General features: G+C 38.6%; 1 protein-coding gene across 8 annotated transcripts in view; it reads left to right on the forward strand.

The window, feature by feature from the left end:
• dctn1b (dynactin 1b) overlaps window positions 1-23,078 on the forward strand; it is an 86,423-nt gene that overhangs the window by 25,190 nt on the left and 38,155 nt on the right. For 5 of the 8 annotated variants that reach the window (XM_088087837.1, XM_088087838.1, XM_088087833.1 and 2 more), the window contains exons 6-26: window positions 1,280-1,297; window positions 4,174-4,194; window positions 5,603-5,773; window positions 8,757-8,780; window positions 9,701-9,898; window positions 10,475-10,679; window positions 11,364-11,442; window positions 12,483-12,642; window positions 12,815-12,919; window positions 15,371-15,562; window positions 16,103-16,219; window positions 17,200-17,352; window positions 17,433-17,593; window positions 18,197-18,365; window positions 18,734-18,802; window positions 19,787-19,999; window positions 20,452-20,613; window positions 21,543-21,674; window positions 21,785-21,913; window positions 22,589-22,731; window positions 22,814-22,980. In XM_088087837.1, the coding sequence (XP_087943963.1) occupies window positions 1,280-1,297; window positions 4,174-4,194; window positions 5,603-5,773; window positions 8,757-8,780; window positions 9,701-9,898; window positions 10,475-10,679; window positions 11,364-11,442; window positions 12,483-12,642; window positions 12,815-12,919; window positions 15,371-15,562; window positions 16,103-16,219; window positions 17,200-17,352; window positions 17,433-17,593; window positions 18,197-18,365; window positions 18,734-18,802; window positions 19,787-19,999; window positions 20,452-20,613; window positions 21,543-21,674; window positions 21,785-21,913; window positions 22,589-22,731; window positions 22,814-22,980 (2,788 nt within the window). The remainder of the gene's footprint in view (window positions 1-1,279; window positions 1,298-4,173; window positions 4,195-5,602; window positions 5,774-8,756; window positions 8,781-9,700; window positions 9,899-10,474; window positions 10,680-11,363; window positions 11,443-12,482; window positions 12,643-12,814; window positions 12,920-15,370; window positions 15,563-16,102; window positions 16,220-17,199; window positions 17,353-17,432; window positions 17,594-18,196; window positions 18,366-18,733; window positions 18,803-19,786; window positions 20,000-20,451; window positions 20,614-21,542; window positions 21,675-21,784; window positions 21,914-22,588; window positions 22,732-22,813; window positions 22,981-23,078) is intronic. The other 3 variants (XM_088087835.1, XM_088087839.1, XM_088087840.1) reach the window with 3 other exon arrangements.

Here is a 23,078-nt window from a genome sequence, read left to right on the forward strand (position 1 = left end):
TAACAAACATCAAAATAATATATTAAGATAAAATAAAAATTAATTTAATTTAATTTAAATTAAATTAAATGCAGAATCAGTACTTTCATGATATCCATATAACATTTCCTTTTCAGTCAGTACCTTCTTCCCATGTTTTTAAAATAAAACTAATAAATAAAACTAATATACCCTGGTTTCAAAAGGTTAAAATAAATAATTTGACTGTATTTCCCATCTTTGCTGAGTATCAGTTTTGTGTGAAAGGAAATAAAAGCCTTCCAGATAGACGCCTGTCCCAAATATAAACCTGCTGAAGTCAACGATTTAAGCAAATAATAACTTTTAAAAATTAAAAATAAAATAACATAAAATAAGAAAAAACAGAATAAAATAAGAAAAAATAATAAAATTAAAATAAAATAAAAAGTAATAAAAATGATAGTAAGTAAATTAAAAAAATGGCATATACAGCTGAAATAATTTGTGATGGTGATCAGGCGCCCTCGTTGTTTTTGTCAGCCTGGTTTTAATGGGGAGGGCTCTGCCAGTGTTGCTAGGAGACAAGAGAGGCTTGCATCAGCGTTGCTGCTCATTTTCTCCTCTCACCTCCGTTTACAGCGCCGCCCTCCTCTGTCTCACATCCTCTCCTCTGTCTGTCCCCCAGTCACACATCGCCTCACCCATCCATCCCTGCCTCCCCCCTCCTCCTCCTCCTCCTCCTCCTCCATGTCTGTCTGTGGTGATGAGTGGGCTGGAGGAGCAGCAGGGAGGGAGGGAGGGAGGGAGGGAGGAGGCTGCACAGTGATGTAATGCAGGAGCCGGGCATTGGCTGACAAATCACAATAAGCGGAGTGAGAGAGGGGGGGACGGAGACAGGAGGGGGGAAGTTAGGGGGGAGGCGAGGCGTCTCCTGTGAACAGTAGCGGGTCGGAGGCTCTCGGCAGCAAGATGTCCGAGTCGTAATCAGAGCAGAGAGGAAAGGGAGGACTCCGGCGAATGGATTATGAGAGAAGCTGAGAGGGAGGACAGAAAGGAGGACGAAAGCAGGAGGACGGAGGAGGAAGGGAGGGGGAGCCTGGGAAAAAATCGCTGCGGCCATTTGCACCACTGCAGCTTCCCGGCCTGAGTGGCTGCCTGTCTGTCTGTCTGCTTCAGCTGTCTGTCTGTCTCTGTGGATCGAGCATCTTTACCTGTTTTATCACCTTCCTCTCTGTGTGTGTGTGTGTGTGTGTGCGCGTGTGTGTGTGTTTCTCGGTGACTGTGTGTGTCTTCTTCTCTTGCCAATATGATGAGACAGACTCCTGCACCCCGGAAGGTACAGAACTCCATCTGATTATCTGTTGGGATGTTGTTGTTGTCACCATGCATTTGTTTTGTTGGCGGAGCTCCTGTAAAGGTCATGCTTGGAAGTTTTTTTCCTCATTTCGTTTTGAGCGGAATTGCCCTTTAATTTCTTTCCCTCTCCAGTGATTTCCTGAGTGTGGACCTGCAGCTTGGTTGTGCTCTTTTAGTTGATTTTTTGCAGGATTATTTCATGTGTGTGCAGAGGCTTTTTGACTTGAGTTGCAAGCTTTTACCTTTAATTTCCTGCAGAAACATTTCAGTGTTTTTACCACGTCGATTTGATTCGAATGATTTCACTCTTGCAGATGTAGCAGACAGGCTGATGTGATTTCAGCACAGCTTGTTCTCGTACCTACAGCACGACACCGTGGCTTAAGAGGGCTGTCAGCTCTTTATTTGGTACAGCTGTTAACTCGGGCTGATTTCTGCTGAATGGTCCGGCTCTAATCCAATAAAGAACGATAACTAGCCAAAGCGACGGCGGTGCCCAATCTGAGAGAGAAGAGAGAGAATCAGTGTGCAGAAAAAGACAGAAGGAGGTGAAGTGAGCGTTAGAAGAGAAGAGAGTGACTTCAGATCAGATAGAAATGTCTGCACAGACCGGGGTTACACTGTGTTTAGAGAACTAAAGACCTGCAATAATCATAAAAAACATTTACTCTCCTCAGTGTCCCTTTTTAAAAATTTCTCTTTTTATCACATTATGTCGAGGTCCAAACAGATCAGCCTCATAGGGCTCAGTAGCTTTATCTCTAAAATCTCTCTGTGAGTCACAGATACATCAGGAGATCCTACTAAAGTGAATTCAAGTGAAAAAACAAACACAGAAGCCAAAAAGGACCAAAAAGTAGATTAAATACAGATATAAACCTAGAAAAACAAGTTTTGGTCATGTATAAACTGTCTGCTTTTTTTGGGATGACTTCTGTAGTCACTTGTTAGCAACCACCTTTTTTAAGACACATAAAAGCTTCAGAGTTCACGGTGGGGTTTTTACTGACGGATTTTATGCCATAAAACAAAACCTGAAAGTCTCTTCAGGTTGTGTTAACTGCAGGCGTTATTTCAGACTTCTAAACAAAAATAAATTCATTAAAAACTCACTGAGTTTTTGTGTTTTAGGTTTAGGTTTAAGTTTTTTTTTGTCAACTCCCTTTTCCAAGATCAGGAATCAACTTTGAAACCCAAATTCAGACACATTTTCATCATATTTCATCAAATTTGATAAGAGACTAACTTGTTTTTTGCCACCACTTTTATCCACTTTTTAATTTTATTTGAGCTTTCCAACAAGACATGTACCAAAAATTACAAGAAATTTAGATTCAAGATTTAGAAAATTATAATATATATTTTTTTAAATGCTAAGGAAAAAAATCAGAGAACTCTATTTAAAGTGACCATAATTGCAAATGTAAAATTTTTATATATTTTATTTAAAAAAAAAAAAAAAAAACTTTGTTTTTTTTTTAGTTTAGTGTTCCATTTGCTGGTAATCTTGGACATATCCCAGGCTGTGATAGTAAAAATAAATAAATAAACTTAACTTAAAAAAAATTTACTTTGCATGTCGTATGTTGAAAATTATTTATTTATTTATTCATCTAAAAACATAGTGGCATCATGACAAAAACCTGGCATTTAAAGGGTAAAAATTCTGAAAATTATATATTTGATATTTATGATGAGGACTGATGTTGGTTAAAAAATAACTCAATGACAGCAGAAAATAATATTAATGTATAATAATTTTTAAAGCTTGATTTTGAAAAGTGCATTTTGTCTGCAGAGAGGTACGAGCGTGTGTAATATCAGAGCGGGACCTAAAGGGGTTAATGTTTATATTATTTATTATATTTATTTGCATACTTTTATAAATGTTCTTGTATTGCTAAAACAGCGTAACTCAGGTCTGCAGAACAGACAATTCCTCTGCGTGTCTGAAACATATCATGTAGCCGGATAACGAGCTTTTACCGCAGACAACAGAACTGGGTTCCCTTTCCGTCCCCCTGAGACACAATGCAGCCATTTAGGTCACAGCGGCCGTACCAGACACAGTGTCCGTGCTGCCGCTGAGGTTTTCGGTCACGTGGGTGGAAGAGATGAGGCCCGGGAGACGAGCGAGGACAGGAGAGACGAGGCAGAGCCGAGATCTGTAGGGAGGCTGCAGGATAATGGATCCATTGTGGTTCTTTTCGGGAGGTTTTTATTGTCCGTTTCATGCACCCATCTTGTCCTTTTGTCTGTGATTTCCAGTTTAACTCTTTGAAACCTGAGCAAATTGGTGAGATGTCTGCCAAAAACATGGACAGGAAGTCAATGACCAACTAAAGAAGAAATGTCTTGCTAAAAAATTAGTAAGATATTGGTAAAAAGTATAAGAAAAGTACCTGGAAATTTGCACACGCACAAAAAAAGAAAATAATATTAAATAAATAATGAAAAAAGACTTGGTAAAAAGTCCTTAAAAAATTATTCATTTTGTAACATAATGTTAAATATTTAATCGTTTTAATTATAAAAATAGTTTTTTTCCCCTAACTTTTTCTAAATCTACTAATTCTTGCAGAAACATTTCTTACCAAGTTGCTTGTTGCCTTTTTTCCATGTTTTTGAAAGAAATCTCACCAGTTTGCTCAGAGCCAAAAGGGTTAAATACTTGTTAAAGGCGCCTAAAACCAGCACAAGAAAAGTGATGTTGCTCCAGGTTTCAGAAGTTTAACATGAACTTTGCCCTGAATCACTAACCCTGGCTGTTTGTTTCCTTCCCGTCCCTCCTCTCCACCTTCTCGCCGCCTCTGCTGACCTTTGACCTTTCCCACCTCCTCTTCCTCTCCTCCTCAGACCACGGCCAGAAGGCCCAAGGTGAGCTTGGTCCTCAGAGTCTGCGGGGCGTTTCATCTGTCAGTCTGTGTGTGTGTGTGTGTGTGTGTGTGTGTGCGTGTGCGTGTGCGTGCGTGTGTTTGTGCGTGTGCGTGTGTGTGTGTGTGTGTGCGTGCGTGTGTGTGCGTGTGTGTGTGTGTGTGTGTGTGTGTGTGTTGCTGAGAAAACAGTGCTAACACATCCACCAGACATGCTTCACAATCCATTTTATTTTCATTATTTGGTCAAAAGCACCAATATTTTTCTACTTAGTATAACATAGATTCACACTTTGCTCTTTGTCTTTTTTTCGTCCATTTTGACGTCTTCGTCACGTTTATATTTACGACACAAATACAGTTTCTTGTCTCCACCAGTTGTTCATGTATTCATTACACTAATTGGTTGTATTTTCTGGTGTAGCGGGTGAAGTTACTGTTGCTTTTCAGCGCAGTTTTAAGCATATTAATTGCTTTGTTTGGTTTCTAATTTTGTTTTTTGTGTATTTTTAATCATTTTTTATTTTTGAGCATTTTTCTGCTGCAGTTTTGTATTTGTGTCAGGTCTGTGGCCATCATGGAGGTCCACCATACACGCTCACAGTCACACCTAAGGACAATTTAGAGTCACCAATCAACCCTGAAGAGAACCCGCGCAGACACGGGGAGAACATGCAAACAGAAGGGTCCCTGCCCGGACCGAACCCCGCTCCAACCGGGTTTTGAACCAGGGACCCTCTTGATGTGAGGCAACAGTGCTAACCACGACGCCACCGTGCCGCCTTCTCAATGAAACACTGAATGCAAAAAAAAAAATGCAGCCCAACGTGCTTTAAAACAACGAAATTACATGCACCGAGAGACATAGACAAAATCAAAAAACCTGCATGTAAAAATAAGTTAAGATCAGAACAGAATTCATAGAATGCATCTTCACATAATATAAAGAATCCACTTGATAATACCAGTAAAAGTAAAATAACATAAGGATAAAAGTTGAATGCACAGAATGCACAACATAAGATTGGAGATAAAATCCATAAAATGAAGGAAAATACAGCATTTTAAAGAGCTGCAGCGGTGCCAGTTAAAAGGCTAAAGTGAAAAGATGCGTTTTTAATTTTCTTTTAAAAATATTGAGCGAGGTGGCTTCTCTGATATCTGTAGGCAGTTTGTTCCAGAGCTTTGGGGCATAATTAATTTGGGGACAGCCAGATTTCTTCACTGTAAAATAAATGTAAACGTCCTGAATAAGGTAAAAATCAGGCTGCTATGTGCAGGTGAACACGCTCAGTGAGAGACCTCCACTATGGCCATTAGAACATCTTCACACGGCCTTTTATACCCGCTGAGATTTTCATTGAACTCTTTTTCTCGTTTTTCTCATTATTTGCTCCTCTTGGTTTCCTCAGCAGCCCACCCGGCCTGCAGGGGGAAAGGGGGCTGCGTCCGGCTCGGCCTCGGCCTCTGCCGGGGAGATGAGCAGCAGCGAGCCCAGCACGCCGGCGCAGACCCCTCTGGCTGCTCCGGTCATCCCCACCCTCCACTGCCCCGGAAACCCTCCGGCCCCGGTCCCCAGCAAGGTCAGTTATGGACTACAGACCATTTTTGGATCGTGTGGGGGAAATATTTTACACCTTTATGGCCTGTTTTTGTGGTGGTATGGAGTAAATTACCCTTTTATGTTGTTATATTCTGACTCCTCCTGAAATTCCTTTAAACTAATGTTTAAACGTTTACTTTGTCTCTCCCAAATTGTAAAAAGTTCTTAAATTTTGGAAAATCTAAACAGCAGGGGATATTAAACTGTGTTTTGATTTATGTTCTGAACCATAAACGGCCGTCCAGAAAAATAAAGAATTAAAACAAACAAACAAAACATCTCGCTGTAGTGGAAGTAATGAAAAGCAGCTTGTCAGCGTGACTAATGCTGCCTTCATGTGCTCCTCGGAAACATCGCTTTTACAAGGTATGAACACATGAAAGGCCCTAAAAAGTTGGAATTTCAGGGCACCAAAAGCATGGAAACAATGTCAAAAACTGACATTAAAAATTAAACATTTGATAATTTTGTTCCTAGTAGCTATCATTTACTTTTAGTAGTTTCACATTTTGGTTTATGCATCTATTAGCTGCAGCAAGCAAGCGAACTTTTAACGATGAAGCATGCCAGGCAAGTGTATTAACACTGATAACAACATATAGATAACTATGTAATTTTCTAACACAAAAGTCAAAGAGTCATAAATATATAAACCTGGCAGGCAAAAGTCAGTGTTTGGTCAATGGTAGGAAACTTTTTTATTAATTCAGGTGTTAAATATCGATTTTTGATCACATGTAAAGTGTCATATGGTATTAATGTTAGCTGCTGTCCATGAAGAGTGACTTAGATTTAATATAAAAATATATGTAAATATAATATATAAATATATACATAAAGTGGAATCAGCTATTATATAATAAGCTAAACGCTCTTAGCATTAAAATGCAACCCATCTTCTTTGTATCTTCCGTGAACACAATGAAGTCAGAATAAAAACTTCCAAACGCTGAAACTCCGACCTTCAGACATCAGATAAATGCAGCAGAAGTGAATCCACCAGACTCTGAGGAAACACTCTCCAGTCTCTGCATTTAGGTTTTATTGGTTTTACAGACGGCACAGGTGCCAGCTATGAGGAAACATTTCGCTCTTTAATCTAGGTGTCGTAATCTGGTTTCAGAAGGATGGCTCATGATTCTGGGGTTTTGTAACGCCGTGCACGTCGTGCCAACAAGATCAAAGACGTCTTAGCACCCAGTGCATAAGTTTCAGGAGCTGAGGTGTGGGAGTTAAATCAGACGTGACATTGCTCCTCTAAATAAACTGGAATTTTGACACAGTTGTCAGTTTGTATTAATGTCATATGAAAAAAAATCTGAAATGAGCTAAAGGCTGTAAAGGTGTAATAAAAAATACATACAGCAAACATAAAAGAAGCACAGCAGAAATTCTAATAAAAGGGGAATACGCTAAATAAATGGATATAATTCATAATGTGGCACCAATCTTTTGCTTATATAATCCATCCATTAATTTTCTAAAGAGTTCATCCTCCTCATCGTCACAGGTGGCTGGAAAGTATCCCAGCATGCACTGGGTGTGTGGTAGGGTAAATCCTGCACGGGTTAAGAGTCTACTGCAGACTGATGGTTATCTAACTAATAATTTCTCATTTAACCCTTTTAAACCTGAGCAAATTGTCTCAAAATGTCTCAAATGAACTTTTTTCAAAAACACGGGAAGAAAGTGCCGAGCAACTTATAAAGAAATGACCAGAAATTTGCAAAATATTTGTCAAATATACAAGAGAATTACCTGAAGATTTTGAAAAGCAATTAAAAATAAATAAACAAACAAAAAAACAAGATAATGGCCTTAAAAAAAGCACTAAAAAATGGTAGTTATTAATAAAATGGATAATAATGATAATTATGACTATCTTTACTTTTTTTATATTTTCCTAGCTTTTTTAAAATTAATTTTTCAAATCTACTATTTTATTGCAGGTTTATGTATTCCAAAATTTAAATAGATTAAACATTATAAATTATCTTAAGAGTTGACCAATATCGGGTGCAGAGAGGTACACCTGCACACTCACAGGACCTCTGAAATAAAATAAGTACTAAAATATATGACAAACAAGAACACACAAGGTAATTTATGAAAGCGTGCATAAATGTTAAAATTTAAGTGCCCCATAGAGGTAACAAAAAGTGCTTTAAAAAAGTCAGTCAGTCAGTTAGTTTGTCTTAAATGGGTCTTTATGACGTAAGATGTCTTTTAAAAGAGTTTCTTTGTTTTGAGATGTGAATTGTCGAGTCATTCATACATTATAATATGAATGCATTTAACAAAGGTGTTAATTGGACAAAACCTACCTGCAGATTCAGGGATATACAGCAGGATATCATCTGCATAGGTGTGATTATTTATTTGTAGCATCACCAAATGCTAAAACATAGCAGTCAAAGCAAAGTGGGCCCAGGATTGAGCTTTGAGGGTCACCACTCAGATTCATCCACTTTACTAATATTTATTTGAATAAATACTTCTGCGTGTCTTTTAATCGTGGACAATTGTCTTCTGCTTTTGCTCTGATGTGATGATTTGTAAGATTCTTGTTCATGATGAACAGACACTTCAAGGCAGGATTTTTTGTTTTGTGCAGCAGATTTAAAAATGTCTAACTGCAGATAAAGAGGACGTGTTTTTACATTAGCTGATGAATTTTATTCTTCTTTGTTGCAATGAGACAAAGCAGTAATGGCTAAAGTGATTAGCTCTGGATCACACAGTCTATTTAGCGTGATTAAGACATTCAAATGTTGCACCTTTAAAGTTGCTCATTTGTCTCGTTATTTGTTAGCTGTGCACATGTTGAATAGAAAGAAAGAAGATGTACTATAATTTTAGTTAAATGTCACAAACTATCATTGTAACATTTGGTAAAAGTCAGCTGTCGTCTGGTGTTTAATTTTAAGGCTGACATAATCAGGCTGATTATTTCATTCCCTCAGGAGGATGTCACTATGGAAACACAGGTGCAGTCATGCGGCATTATGTGATGTTTCTTTTTTTGCACCCAATATTGAAGTGTGTTTTCTCTCACTAACATTTTAACGAGCTGGTGTGACTTCTGTGATTGGTGTTTGAGGTGGCTCCGTCTCCGTTCACAGGCTGGTTTCTCTATTGCAGGATTAATTTGAGATCTCCTGCTGTTAAGTGGCGTGTGGTAATGTGTGTGTATGAGCACGTACTGTAAGTGTTTCCCGCCTGACGAGGCATGTGTTTGTGTGTTGACGCTGAATTTCTCATCTCCACAGGTGAAATCTCTGCATGGCACGTGAAATTAAAACTTCCTAACACATAAAAAGATGAAAGTAGTTGGAGTATAAGCTTTACACCTGATCGGCTGCTTGAGGAGAAGTGAAACAATTAAAGAAAAAACTGAATTAATGGAGCCACCTTTTGTTTCCTACAGTGATTTTGCTGTTTTAAAATATGTGATTAATAAATGCAGTTAACTGTCTGGACCCCATCTGACTCTCACTGCATCTAATTTCTTACAAGAGTAAGCATCTTGGCTATCTCTCCTATCGTGTTTTTCTCCCTTTTCTTCCCTGTTAATCTTTATTTTGCTTTTTTTATTATTATTATTAATATATTTATTTTTAATGTATCATTTTATTTTAGTTATTTTTGCTTTAATTACTTTTTGGGTGCTGAAATGTGAGGGTTGGATGTTAATATAAGGTGATGTCTTGTTTTGTCATTTCACCACACCATAAAGAGGTTTGGGAGGAGAAAACAAAAAACAAACAAACACTGGAACATATGAATACCTGTGATTACTAATTAAATCTCTCCTCTTCCTGTCTGTCCTTTATTTTTAAATATCTGCCTTTCTATCCTCTCATCTTTTCGTCGCCCTCCCGTCTTCTGTTTCGCCGTCTTCGTCCAGGAGGAGGAGGCGCTGCGCGGTCAGGTGAAGGACCTGGAGGAGAAGCTGGAGACCCTGAAGATGAAGCGGACGGAGGACAAGGCCAAGCTGAAGGAGCTGGAGAAGCACAAGATCCAGCTGGAGCAGCTGCAGGAGTGGAAGACCAAGATGCAGGAGCAGCAGGCCGAGCTGCAGAAACAGCTCAAGGAGGCCAAGAGGGTAAGAGGCAACAGAAGAAGAGTAGAAGTGAAGATAGATATTTAATGGCTGTCTTAACCCTTTAAAACCTGTATCATCATCAATTTTTTTAAAAAGCAACATAGCAAGAAATTTCCCACAAATTACAAGAAATAAGTAAAAGGTGACAAGAAAATGACCTGAAAGTGAGGTTTTTGGGGTTTTTTTTTAAAAAAAGAGGAAAATTTAAAAATTCAAAGATAAAATGTCTAGAAAACATAAAAGGATTTTTTTCAATTTTTAAATTTTTTTTTTTACTTTTAGTTTCTTTACACATTTTTTTTGCTTAGACAATGGTAAATTGGAAAATTATTCTTTAAAGGCCAGGTAAATTCTTAAAATATATATATAATTATCATTAATATATATTTGAACATATTCAACAGAATAACTACTTTTAAGTGCTTTTTCCAGATTGAACTTAATTTAAAGGCACAAGTGAGTAATGAACTGAAAAAATAAAACGCATGATGTGAAAAATGTCCTCGCTGGCTGTAAAGATTGTTGACTATTTAAATAATTGTCCCTTACTTATTCTGCACAATATTCTGTTTGTAGGAGGCAAAAGAGGCTCAGGAGGCGAAGGAGCGTTACGTGGAGGAGATGTCGGACACGGCGGATGCGATCGAGATGGCGACTCTGGATAAGGAGATGGCTGAGGAGAGGGCGGAGTCTCTGCAGCTGGAGGTCGACTCCCTGAAGGAGAAAGTGGACGAGCTCACCATGGACCTGGAGATCCTCAAGCATGAGATCGAGGAGAAAGGTGCGGCTGAAACGCACAGATAAAAACATGTTTTATTACAACCGCCTTTTTGTTATAATTGGCTTTTCGCTGTTTGCAGTGATTGGATTATTTTCTTTTTATTTGTATTTACAACAGAGCATTGCACTGTGTAACACGTTAACCCTATAAAGCCTGAAGATTTTTGACACAGTATCAGAAATAAACTAAACTACTGTCAGCTATTAAAAAAAAGCCAAATATAGAAAATGCCTAAAGTTCTCTGCGCAGAAGGAAACAAAACAAAATAATCATATTTCTGACTGAGCTGCTCTCACAGGAATCCTGAAATACAAAACTTCAAGGTTGCATCAAATATGGATGAGTTATTATCGTGTTTTGTTATTATCAAGAAGTGCAGGAGCAGAAATGTTGGCCCACAACGTGATTAGACTGTTCATCGCTCATCAGTGACCTCTGAGTGCAGCACGGTGGTGGCTGATTTATAGAAGCTATAGTTTATTTTATTTAACGCTGCAGCTCGCAGCGCTCACAGTGACCAGAGGAAACTGCGCCATTTGTTTAATTAAAACTCCTCGTCCTCTGTTTTGGCAAAAACACTCAGCAGCATCAATTCTCCTCAAGTGTCATTTGGTGGCATAAATTAAGATTATATTTCAGCAGATACTGCGGAGCTCAGTTTTTTTGGGTGTCTCGTCCTCACAGGTTCGGACGGTGCGGCCTCCAGTTACCATGTGAAACAGCTGGAGGAGCAGAACGGGAGACTGAAGGAGGCACTGGTCAGGTAGGTGGACTCTTCACCTGGAGGGAAAGACAGTCTTTATTTCAGTGTTGTTAAGGTTGACAATAAGTTAAGGGAGAAAACTAAAAAAATCAACATAGTTCTTAATACAGATGTTTCCTTTGTTGAAATATGATTTCATGTGAAGTTTAAAAAAAATATACAACGTAAACGCTCCACACGAACAAAACAGACTCACAATCTTAACGACAAAGACCAGGCCGAGAGTGTGCTGTCTTTTATGATGTCCAAACATCAGACATAAATGTCAATTACTTCAGCTCTGGAACAGACGTGTGAGGACATCTGATCCGAGACTGACTAAAAAGGTATTTAATTGGGACATCTCACAATGGCACGTGGACATGTCCGACAGCCCGCTCCAGCGCGGACATGTCCAACAGTCCACTTCAGCACGGACATGTCCAACAGTCCACTTCAGCACGGACATGTCCGATAGCCACTCTAGCGCGGAAGTGTCCGACAGTTTGCTCCAGCGGGGACATGTCCAACAGCCTGTTCTGACTGGGGCAATTTTTCAAACTGCCTTGCTCCTGCGAGGTCTTCCAACAAAATACCCGCCATTGCGAGAGACCAATACATCTGTCCAATTTTCACGAATGCAATATCTCAAGAAGGCCTTGAGGGAGTTTCTTCAGATTTGGCACAAATGTCCACTTGGACTCAATATTGAACTGTTTAGATTTTGGTAGTTGAAGGTCAAGCTCACTAGGCGGGTTTCCATAAACCCTCAAATGGTGCAAATTGAAAGCAAATATAAAATATGCCTAATGTAAACACATCAGTGTTTTAAAAAACTTCCATTTATCGCAAAAAAGTTTTTACGCTCACATGAGGTGGTATTTCAGGTGATTCTAAAAAGACATTTGGCAGAATTGCAATGAAAACCCTTTTTTTTTACTTTTATAGGTCACATGATGCTGTGGCTATGTGCTTCTCGGTTGAACTGGCTGGATGAATAAAAGATTGGATGATTCTTCTTGATCCAGATGTTAATCTGGGTTTTTTTTCTCATGTGTCAGGATGCGCGACCTGTCGGCGTCAGAGAAGCAGGAGCATGTGAAGTTGCAGAAGCAGATGGAGAAGAAGAACGTGGAACTGGACACTCTGAGAGGCCAGAAAGAAAAACTGCAGGAGGAGATGACGGTGGCAGAAAAGACCATCGACGAGCTCAAAGAGCAGGTCGGTGTTTTATATCACGCCGCTGCAGGGACATAAATCAGTCTGTCGGCTGCCAGGATCAGAAGCTTTTCTGAGGAGATGTTTACTTGAGTGTTTTCCAGGAGATTGATGTTGATGATGATGATGATGATGATGATGATGATGATGATGATGATGATTTGTTTTGTTTCAGGTGGATGCAGCGTTGGGGGCGGAGGAGATGGTGGAGACTCTGACGGAGAGGAACTTGGACCTGGAGGAGAAAGTCAGGGAGATGAGAGAGACAGTCACCGACCTGGTGAGTCAAACACAGCACTAGATTAAATCTAATATGAGATTAACCCTTTAGGACACACTTTAATGTTACACACACTCGTATCGCTCTACACACAAAATGCGCTTTTCTAAATCAAGCTTAAAAAAATGTTATACATTAATATGATTTTCTACTTTCTGTGAGTGATTATTTAACCAAAATCAGTCCTAATCAGAAATATCAAATATTCATTAATTTTCAGAAATGTAATGCTTTAAATGCCAGGTTTTTGTCATTATACCACTATGTTTTTAAATGAAAAAAAAACAAACAAAAAATGAATTATTTTCAAAATACTACATGCAAATAAGATATGAATAGCAACAACATTGACTGTGACAGGTCACCTAGTGGAAAAAGCATGTATTTCCTCCATATGCCAAATATGGTCAAAATGACCTCATCAGGTGGAAAATAGTCAAAATGACAAATTCCAAGTCAAAAGCCCAGAATGACACCCAGAAATAATACAAGTCCTGTTTTTCTGCTCTGATGGCTGTGGGATCAAAAATGTCAGTTTGAATGGGTTTCAATGGAGCATTTTTGACCTGAACAGTCTGAATGTAACTATTTAGTTTCCACAGTGTATTTTAGACTTAATGTAGGAGCTGAGCTGGAAAATTGCAGATTAAACAAAAATACACAATCTTGCCAAAATGTATGCCATATGCATGAACACAGCTAAAATTACCAAAAAATTAAGAATGAAAAGTTTGTACAATGTGTCAAACAGCTCCTCAGTGTTAAGTTACATGAATTCAGTTTGTTCCTAAAAAGAATCTACAACAGCTAGAGACTCGAGCATTTCCAAAGTCCTCACTTTGCTGCTCGGCCTCCCTGTGTGTATTAATAGGACCGTAGGAGGTCAGAGAAAATTAAAGTGCCACAGTTTGCTGACTCATTTCATTATTGATATATGGACCAGAGTCATTAACATGCAGCCCTCTGGTGTTTGTTGTTACTGCAGTCATTGCTGTATTTATCCACCTCTTGCATCCATTGACCTCCATCAGAACAAATACGGAAGAAATCTGACCGCTCTGTCATTGTCTCGGGCAAAAGTAATCACTTAAAGTAATCACTAACAGTTAGCGATGTCCCAATCATGATTTTTTCTGTCCCCGGTCCCAATCTGAGTCATTTAATCCTGAGTATCTGTCAATACAGAGTCCCGATCTAATACATCTCTTTCCCTTTTTCCCCCCTTTTTTTTTAACAAAACAACGTGATATGCAATATGCAGTAGAAATGTTAAATAAAATAGTTTAAATACAGGGTGTCTGTCAATACTGAGTCCTGATCTAATACATCTATTTCCCTGGATAATACAGCTGCACAGTGCACACTTCAGGTACTCCATATTTTAAAAAAAATCCATCCAATGTATATGCATCACTGTTGAATAGCTCTGCAATGCAATAGAAAAAAATCCCTACATCCAAGCTGTTCCTTAATGTTTTTTTAAATTTATATATTTGCTTACAGAATAATAAAGTAGAAAATTATAGCAGCTGTACAGCAATGGGTTGGACATTTTTAGCAGCAAACAGCAGACAAATTGAAAGACAATTAAAAACTTCTTTTAAGAATTTGCATTCTGCATCACGTGAGGCTTGAGCTCGCAACCTCAGACACCAAGAGCAAGTCAGTATCCCAGTGAGCTTCATGCAAAGAGAGAAACCAGAGACGCTTCACACTGTGACTGAGCCGACCAGCAGGGGGCAGGATATCAGCTGTCTGTGCATGGAAAGGCAGATTTCAAACTGCTGCCAAAAATTCACTCATCAAGACTAATTCTGAGTCTGCACACTTCATCTAGACAGCACAGAGATGTAGATTATTTGTTTTTACGAAGATTGATTTGCTCCATAAGTGAAAAACTGATGTTTAAAGATGCCGTTTTCCCAAAGACTGCAATAGTTTACATAAGGGCAGAATTCAAAATGCTGTCAAAAATTCATTTTTTTAAATAGAATTCTGAAATATTACACACTTTATCTAACATGACGGCAAAATTTTCTCTATTTTTTATTAACCTTGACGATGTATTTAGCAAGAATTAGTATATCTTTACACTGTTTACAGTCAAACATTTTAATGCACTTTAAGCTTGCCCTGTAGCAAGTTTGGTGTCAGCTGAGCAAAAAATGTGGGAGGAGATAGGTTTTTAGCTTTGCAGTTTTTTTTTATAAAAATAAGTAAATAATAATTAACTTGTGTGGCATGGAGTAAGTGTGCAGGTGTTACCTTTTTTCCTCAGCTCCAGTGGAGTCACCTACAGAAACTCAACAAAATCAGCTGATCTCCAGTGATGAAGTTAAAAAACACCACAGGGACAGTTTCTCAAAATCTAAAAAAACAAGAAAACATAACAAATTTTGGTCGTGGTTTTCCAGTAAGAGACTGACCTTATTTGCTGCGTCCGTCCTTCAGGAAGCTATAAACGAGATGAACGACGAACTGCAGGAGAACGCCAGAGAGACGGAGCTGGAGCTGAGGGAGATGTTGGATCTGGGCGCCGCGAGAGTCCGAGAGGCTGAGAAACGTGTGGAAGCTGCGCAGGAGACAGTCGCTGATTACCAGCAGACCATCAAGAAATACCGAGAGCTCACAGCTCACCTGCAGGTACGGACAAAGTGTGATCAAACTCGGGGTCACCCGATATTGTTTTTTCAGGGCCGATACTGATTATTAGTAGTTAATGAGACTGATATATTTGGAATCGATATGCATTTACAGTAAAAATTAAAATCTTTGTTAGTATTTAGAATTTGGAATATAACAAACTCCAGCATAAAGCTCTGTTTAAATGCCTTCAGCAAATGTTTAATCAAAACTGAAACCGTCAACATCACATACCGCAAGTTTCCAGGAACTTTTTAAATAAAGTTCGATGAAAATTTAAAGACAAAATCAATGAATAAAAACAGCTCCCTGAGGTTTTACAAAGTAAAAGTTTCTCTCATGATGACACTTTCTTTGCACTTTTTAATTAATTTTATCGGCGATCATTAAGATAAACTCTGCAAAATGCAAAATATCAGCTCCAGTAATTGGGCAGCCCGATAATCTGTTGATCCCTACATCATACGTGTTTCTGATGCCCTCTGTGTGTGTGTGTGTGTGTGTGTGTGTGTGTGTGTGTGTGTGTGTGTGTGTCTGCAGGAGGTGAACAGAGAGCTGACCAGCCAGCAGGAGGCCTCAGCGGAGCTGCAGCAGCAGCCGCCTGCAGAGATGTTTGACTTCAAGATTAAGTTTGCGGAGACGAAGGCCTACGCCAAGGTCAGAGACGATAACAGCTCTTTGGTCTGGAAAATGAGCAGCTTTTCTTGGTGTGATAACATTAAATGTGTTTCAGATGTCTTTTTTCAGAGTTTAGATTGGCTTTTCTTTGGGTTTATAGGGTTGAAAAGTCTTAATTTTGCACATTTTATGTTTTGACACTCGCTTTAATATCACACACACTCGTGTCGCTCTGCACATAAAATGCACTTTTCAAAATCTTTAAAAAATATACATTGATATTTTTTTCTTCTTTCATTGAGTTAATTTTATAACCAACATCAGTCCTAATCATAGTTTTAGAATTTTAACCCTTTTAATGCCAGGTATTTGTCATGATGCCACTATGATTTTAGATTTAAAAAAGAAAACAAAAAATATTTTTTATTTTATACACTAAATGCTAAGAACATTATTATTTTTTGATTATCACAACCTAGGATATATCAATGATTAGCAGCAAAATTGATTTTTATGCATTATTTTTTGTGCAGTGTCAAATACTCACACTCATACTGTTTTGCAGACAAAATGTGCTTTTCAAAATCAAGCTTTAGAAAATCAGGCTTAACAAAATATATATTAATATTATTTTCTTCTTTCAGTGAGTTTATTTTTTTAACCATCATCAGTCCTAATCATAAATATCCTTTAATTTTCAGATTTTTAACCTTTTAAGTGCTACGTTTTTGTCATAATATCACTGTTTTTAGATGAAAAAAGACAAGAAAAAAATATTATTTCAATGCATTACATGCTAGGTAGATGTTTTTTTTATTATCACAGCCTGTGATTTGTCAATAATTTGCAGTAAGATTGATTGCGACAGTGCACCTTGTGGAAATAGCATGCATTTTCTCAATATGCCAAATCTGGTAAACAGTCCCTGAGCTTTAGGATCTGCATGTAATATATCTGCAAAAGAGTTAAAAATGTGTATTTTATGTTGTATGTGTGTGTGTGTGTGTGTGTGTTTTCAGGCCATTGAGATGGAGCTGAGGAAGATGGAGGTGGGTCAGGCCAACAGACACGTTTCTCTTCTGACCTCCTTTATGCCCGAGTCGTTCCTTCGTCACGGCGGAGACCACGACTGCATCCTGGTGCTGCTGCTCATCCCCAGACTCATCTGCAAGGTAAACACCGCGCGCCGTCTTTGCTGCCTAATTTACTGTATCTCTATGTGACGCTGAACGTCCTGTTTGTGTGTCTGCAGGCCGAGCTGATCAGCAAACAGGCCCAGGAGAAGTTCGACCTGAACGAGACCTGCGTGGAGCGAGCGGGGCTGAAGGGCGCCGTCGGGGAGCAGCTGAGCTTCGCCGGCGGTTTGGTCTACTCGCTCAGTCTGCTGCAGGCCACGCTGCATAAATACGAGCAGTACGTCTCACCCAAATCAAAGGTTTACAGTAGGAGACTCTGAGAGATGACTGAAAAATCTTCACTTAATCTGCATTTTTGTTTTTCATCCAAATCTGTGAACTCAGTCTTGTCTTTTTGGGAAACCGCTCTGCTTTCGTGCAGTTTATGTGTGTGATTATATTTTACAGTGCTTCTACAAATTATTTTTTTTTATATCTTAAGTTGTGGTGTTCCACAAGGTTCACAAGTTATTTATACTTAATTTAAATGATATTTTTACAGTATTCAAATATGCTGGAATTTATAACATATAAAAAGAGTTATTTAAGATTTATTAAAAACAGTGGAACAACATTTGAGAGTGATTTATAGATCATAAACTCTGTTGGAAGCCACACATAGAAAATCTTAAACTGAAGTTATCTAAGGGCAGCACAGTGGCGTTGTGGTTAGCCCTGTGGCCTCACAGCAAGATGGTCCCTGGTTCAAAACCCTGTTGGGACGTGAATTCTTGGATTTTTCTGCCACATCACACTCATACCATTTGTTCTTTTTTGTGTGTGATTTTATGTTGATATAAGATAAATACAACTTCTCTGTGTGTGTGTGTGTGTGTGTCAGGGCTCTGGCTCAGTGCAGTGTGGACGTCTATAAGAAGATCGGCTTTCTGTACCCGGAGATGAGCGTCCACGAGCGTTCTCTGGATTTCCTCATCGACCTGCTGCACAAAGACCAGCTGGACGAGACGGTCAACGTGGAGCTGCTCACCAAGGCCATTAAATACTATCAGGTAAACACACACACACACACACACACACACATAAAGTTATTATGTTTTTTGAAGAGGATTTATTTCGAACATGTAAAAAAGAAAACAGAGAAATGATTTTACAAACAAGCCGACACTCAAAAAAAGTAACATTTACAGACAATGAAAAACATAAAGCAAAATAAATGGTCAAACACATGAGGATGTTTAAATATTTGAAAAAAAGCAACTAATGTCTACAGATGTTTTTCTTAGCTGCCGTTTTTATTTTTCTGAATAAATATTTGTCAGTTTTTCCCATAAAAAAATCAGCTTTGCCTGGGATAAATATTTTAAAGTGTATATTGGTGTGTCTCTGTGTTTTTCATGGCGTGTGTGTCGCTCCACAGCACCTGTACAGCATCCACCTGGTCGATCAGAACGAGGACTGCACCATGCAGCTGGCCGATCACATCAGAGTGAGTACAGACGTCAGCGACAGGCGAGAGGAGCCTCGATCCTCATCTCACCTTATCCTCTAAAACCAAGTCATTTATTAGAATTTTGTCATATAAATACAGTTTATGACAAATATCATGGACAAATTACACCGTAAACCATGTCAACCTTTGATTTATATATTTTTTGAACATTTATTAAGTTTACAATTGACAGTAGGTCTCACATAACTTTGCATACAAAAATCACATTGGTATAGGAAAAAAAAGTAAAAGCAAAAAGAAATTGACCACAGATACATATTTTTTTAAATGTATTTGTTTTGGTTCATTCTGTTTTGTTTCCTCCGTGTCTCAGGATTTGTGGAGAAAAAGTCACGTTTCTTACCTGTAGATTATAACTTTGGATGTCGCTTCTTCTTCTTCCAAATCCAGAATGTGTGTTCACATTTTAAAACCAAATTTGCTTGATTTCTTCCAAAAAAATTGAAAAACTGAATGAGCAACGTAACACATAATGACACAAATATTAACAAGAAATTAGTAAAAAGTTACAAGAAAATTTACTGAAATTATCAAAACAAGTAAAAGAGGAAAACAGGAAATGACCAGTAAAAAGTGACAAATAAAAATAAATAATGTGTATTTTTTCTGTAATCATTTTAAAATGATAAACATAATAATAGTAAATTTAGTTTTCTTGATATTTTTCCCTATTCATTTGATAATTTTCTCATGATTCTTTCTCTCTTAAGCACATTTTCTGGTTATTTTCTTGTCATCTTTTTCTTTTTTCTTTCTTCTTTTTTTAGTGCTTTTTTCCATATTTTTTTAAAAGAAATCAAAACTATTTGCTCACATTTCAAAGGTTTAAAACCGAAAGGTGTCTGCACTGATGTCAGTCCAGGTTTTGAGGGATTAAAGGGGTTATGAACGTTAAATCTAGCTGTGTCGTCAGATGTGTCTTCACCAGTTAAACCTCTCACCTGTGTTGTGCACGTGCAGTTTACCCAGAGTGCCTTGGACTGCATGGCGGTGGAGGTCGGTCGCCTGCGGGCGTTCCTGCACGCCGGTCAGGAGAAGGCCGACCTCGCCGTGCTGCTGAAGGACCTGGAGACGTCCTGCAGCGACATCCGACAGTTCTGCAAGAAGATTCGCCGCAGGATGCCGGGAACCGATGCGCCGGGCATCCCAGCAGCGCTCAACTTCGGACAGCAGGTAACCATGGCAACCAAATATATATATATATACATATATATATAAACTTGGCTGGGTGACAGCTTTTTGACTTGTCTTCAAGGCAACAGTGATTTATGAAAAAAAGAAATAATCAGACAAAAAAAAACAAATACAAAAACACATAACAAAGGAAAAAAAAAATTAAAAAAGAAAGAAAAAACAGTCCGCCTCTTGGTTAAGTTATTGATAATATATGATACAAAAAAACCCTAACCAAAATAAAACATATAACAGAGAAAAATAAAATTTTTAAATAAAGAAAATAAAGAAGTCTACCTCTTGGTAAAGTTATTAATAAAATATGAAAGTATGAAACTAATTTTAATTAATTAAATTTTAGTTAATTTGATTTTTTAACGATCATCCAGACTTCCAGATAAATGCACTCATTTGTTGTGATGATTGAAGTCACGGTGACCTTTGTCCCGCAGGTGTCCGACACCCTCTCTGACTGCAGGAAACACCTGACCTGGGTGGTGGCGGTTCTGCAGGAAGTGGCGGCGGCCGGAGCTCAGATGATGTCGCCTCTCGGAGAGCAGGAGGGTCTGTCCGCCGTCAAACTGGAGGACGTGGCGTTCAAGGCGGGAGAGCAGGTATACGCCATCGTACCTCAGTTTATCTGAATAAGAGAAATCACACAAAAAACATAACTGTGAACAACAAAAAGAAATATATGAATATCACAGCCTCAGAAACTTACTTTATTCTATTTTATTTTATTTTTAGTGTAGTTTATTTGATCTTATTTTAGTTTAGTTGCCCAAAGTTAAGGATACTACTAATACTATTGTACTTATATGTATTCACTCACAAAAACAGATACATGTAAGTGTGTAGCTGAATAAATAAGTAAAAAAATAAAATAAATAAAGGTGAAATACAGTTAAAAGAAAGACAGTAAAAGTGGATTTTATGTTGCCTTCACATGTTCCTCGGAAATATTGTATTTACCGTAGTTCTGCCAAATAAAATATAAAGTACAAAAACACAGTTATAGTAAACAACTAGCATGAGTATGAAAATATTTAAATATAAAAGTAAGTAAAATATGCTGAGTATGTAAAAAAATCTAAATGTAAATAAATACACAAACAGGCAATTAACACTAGTATGTAAATATTTTTTTAAAAAGTGCATGTAATATGCTGCGTGAGTAAAGTTTGTAAAATTACATAAACATAAACAATTAGCACTAGTATGTGAATATTTAGATGATAATATATAATGTGCTAAATGTGTAAAATGTGCTGCAACACAAAGTATAAAACTAGTACGCAAGTAAAAAATATAAAAATATTAATATATGTGCAATGCTGCAGTGAACACCAGAGATATACATGAGTAAGAATAAAACTAAAAATATGCATATTATGTGTCGCATGTTACATATAACATGCATCGAAGAGTTGGAGGAATTTTTGAATAATTGCACAGAGGATCGCTGTGGTCGTAATATTGCACCAAATATTGCCGTTAGGACAGTGACTGCTCTGGTTATTGATAAACATACGATCATTTTTAGATTTATGGCTCCCAGGGCGCCAACCCCTACGAGTGTCTGCGACAGTCCTGTGGCATCGTCATAGCAACCATGAACAAGATGGCCACCGCCATGCAGGAGGGCGAGTATGACTCAGAGAGGCCTCAGAACAAGGTGACTCAGCCCGACGAGGTTTCTTGTTTCAAAACTCTTTTAAACGTTTTTGTTTTTGACAGCAGGAATCAGAGTTTAAGTTTTAAATTCACTCTGTTGTCATCGATCAGAACCCGCCGCCGGTGGACCTGCGGGCGGCGGCTCTCCGGGCTGAAATCACAGACGCAGAGGGTCTGGGGATGAAGCTGGAGGACAGAGAGACGGTCATCAAAGAGCTGAAGAAGTCTCTCAAGATCAAAGTACGTTAACACGCTTACCGGCTGAAACATGCAGCAAATCAAGTCAAATCTGGGCAAATGAAGACAAAACGGCTCCCCTCCAGAGAGCCTTTTTGTCTTTTAATGGGGACAGGGGACGTTTAGTGGGAGCAGGTCAACAGTACAAACCACACAGAAGCTACATACGTCATCTGAAAGCTGAAAGCTGATGATTGATTTGAGATGCAGCTCAAAGTCAAGTTTTTCACAAACATGATTAAAACTGTTTTCTTTAGGGGCCGATTAAAACTTCGGAAGCTCAGAGCAGGGACGCTCAAATTACTGTGCTGGGGGACCAATTCTGCAAAATAACAGGAGGCCAGGGGCCTTTAAGACATCTTGGATTTTAGGATGTCTCCACGATTTTATGATATTTCGAGGATTTTCGGACATTAGGGTCTTTGCTAGGACCTCTGTCAGAGGGTGTGGGGAATCCTCTTCTGTCACTTTTTTAAATAAACAAGTTCTATATTGATGCTGTTTTATGCACTCTGACACCTTATGGAGACTAAAAGTAAAAAAAAAACAAATCAGAAAGAATTAATAAATAGCCAAATTCCCTTCAAAATACCACGTCAATCAAGAAAAATATCTGCAGACTGAGTAACAATGACGGATTAAAGAAATGTTTATAGTGTGAAACTTGTGTGTTTTCAGGGAGAGGAGCTCAGCGAGGCGAATGTCCGTCTCAGTCTGCTGGAGAAGAAGTTGGACAGTTCGTCCAAAGACGCGGACGAACGCGTTGAAAAGATTCAGACTCGGCTGGACGAGGCTCAGACGCTGCTGAAGAAGAAGGAGAAGTAAGAAAAAACACCCTCTGACTGCAGATTCAGACTCACGACCTGAATCCGCAGCCGTGTGATGTTGTCCTCCTCTCTGCAGGGAGTTCGAGGAGACGATGGACGCCCTGCAGGCCGACATCGACCAGCTGGAGTCGGAGAAGGCCGAGCTGAAGCAGCGAATCAACAGCCAGTCGAAGATGACCATCGACGGGCTGAGAGGAACCGGCCCGTCAGGAATCGCCTCCATCGTCACAGGAATGGCCGGAGGTGAGCAGGAAAAGTGCATCATAAATCGTATATTTCTAATAAAGAACCGAAGGAGCCAAATTAATACGAACAAGACAATTTTTTGAATATTTATCATT

This window comes from Plectropomus leopardus, chromosome 14 (genome assembly GCF_026936395.1).
Source record: "Plectropomus leopardus strain MGB_pleo_1.0 chromosome 14, ASM2693639v1, whole genome shotgun sequence".
In the NCBI taxonomy this organism is placed as follows: domain Eukaryota; kingdom Metazoa; phylum Chordata; class Actinopteri; order Perciformes; family Serranidae; genus Plectropomus; species Plectropomus leopardus.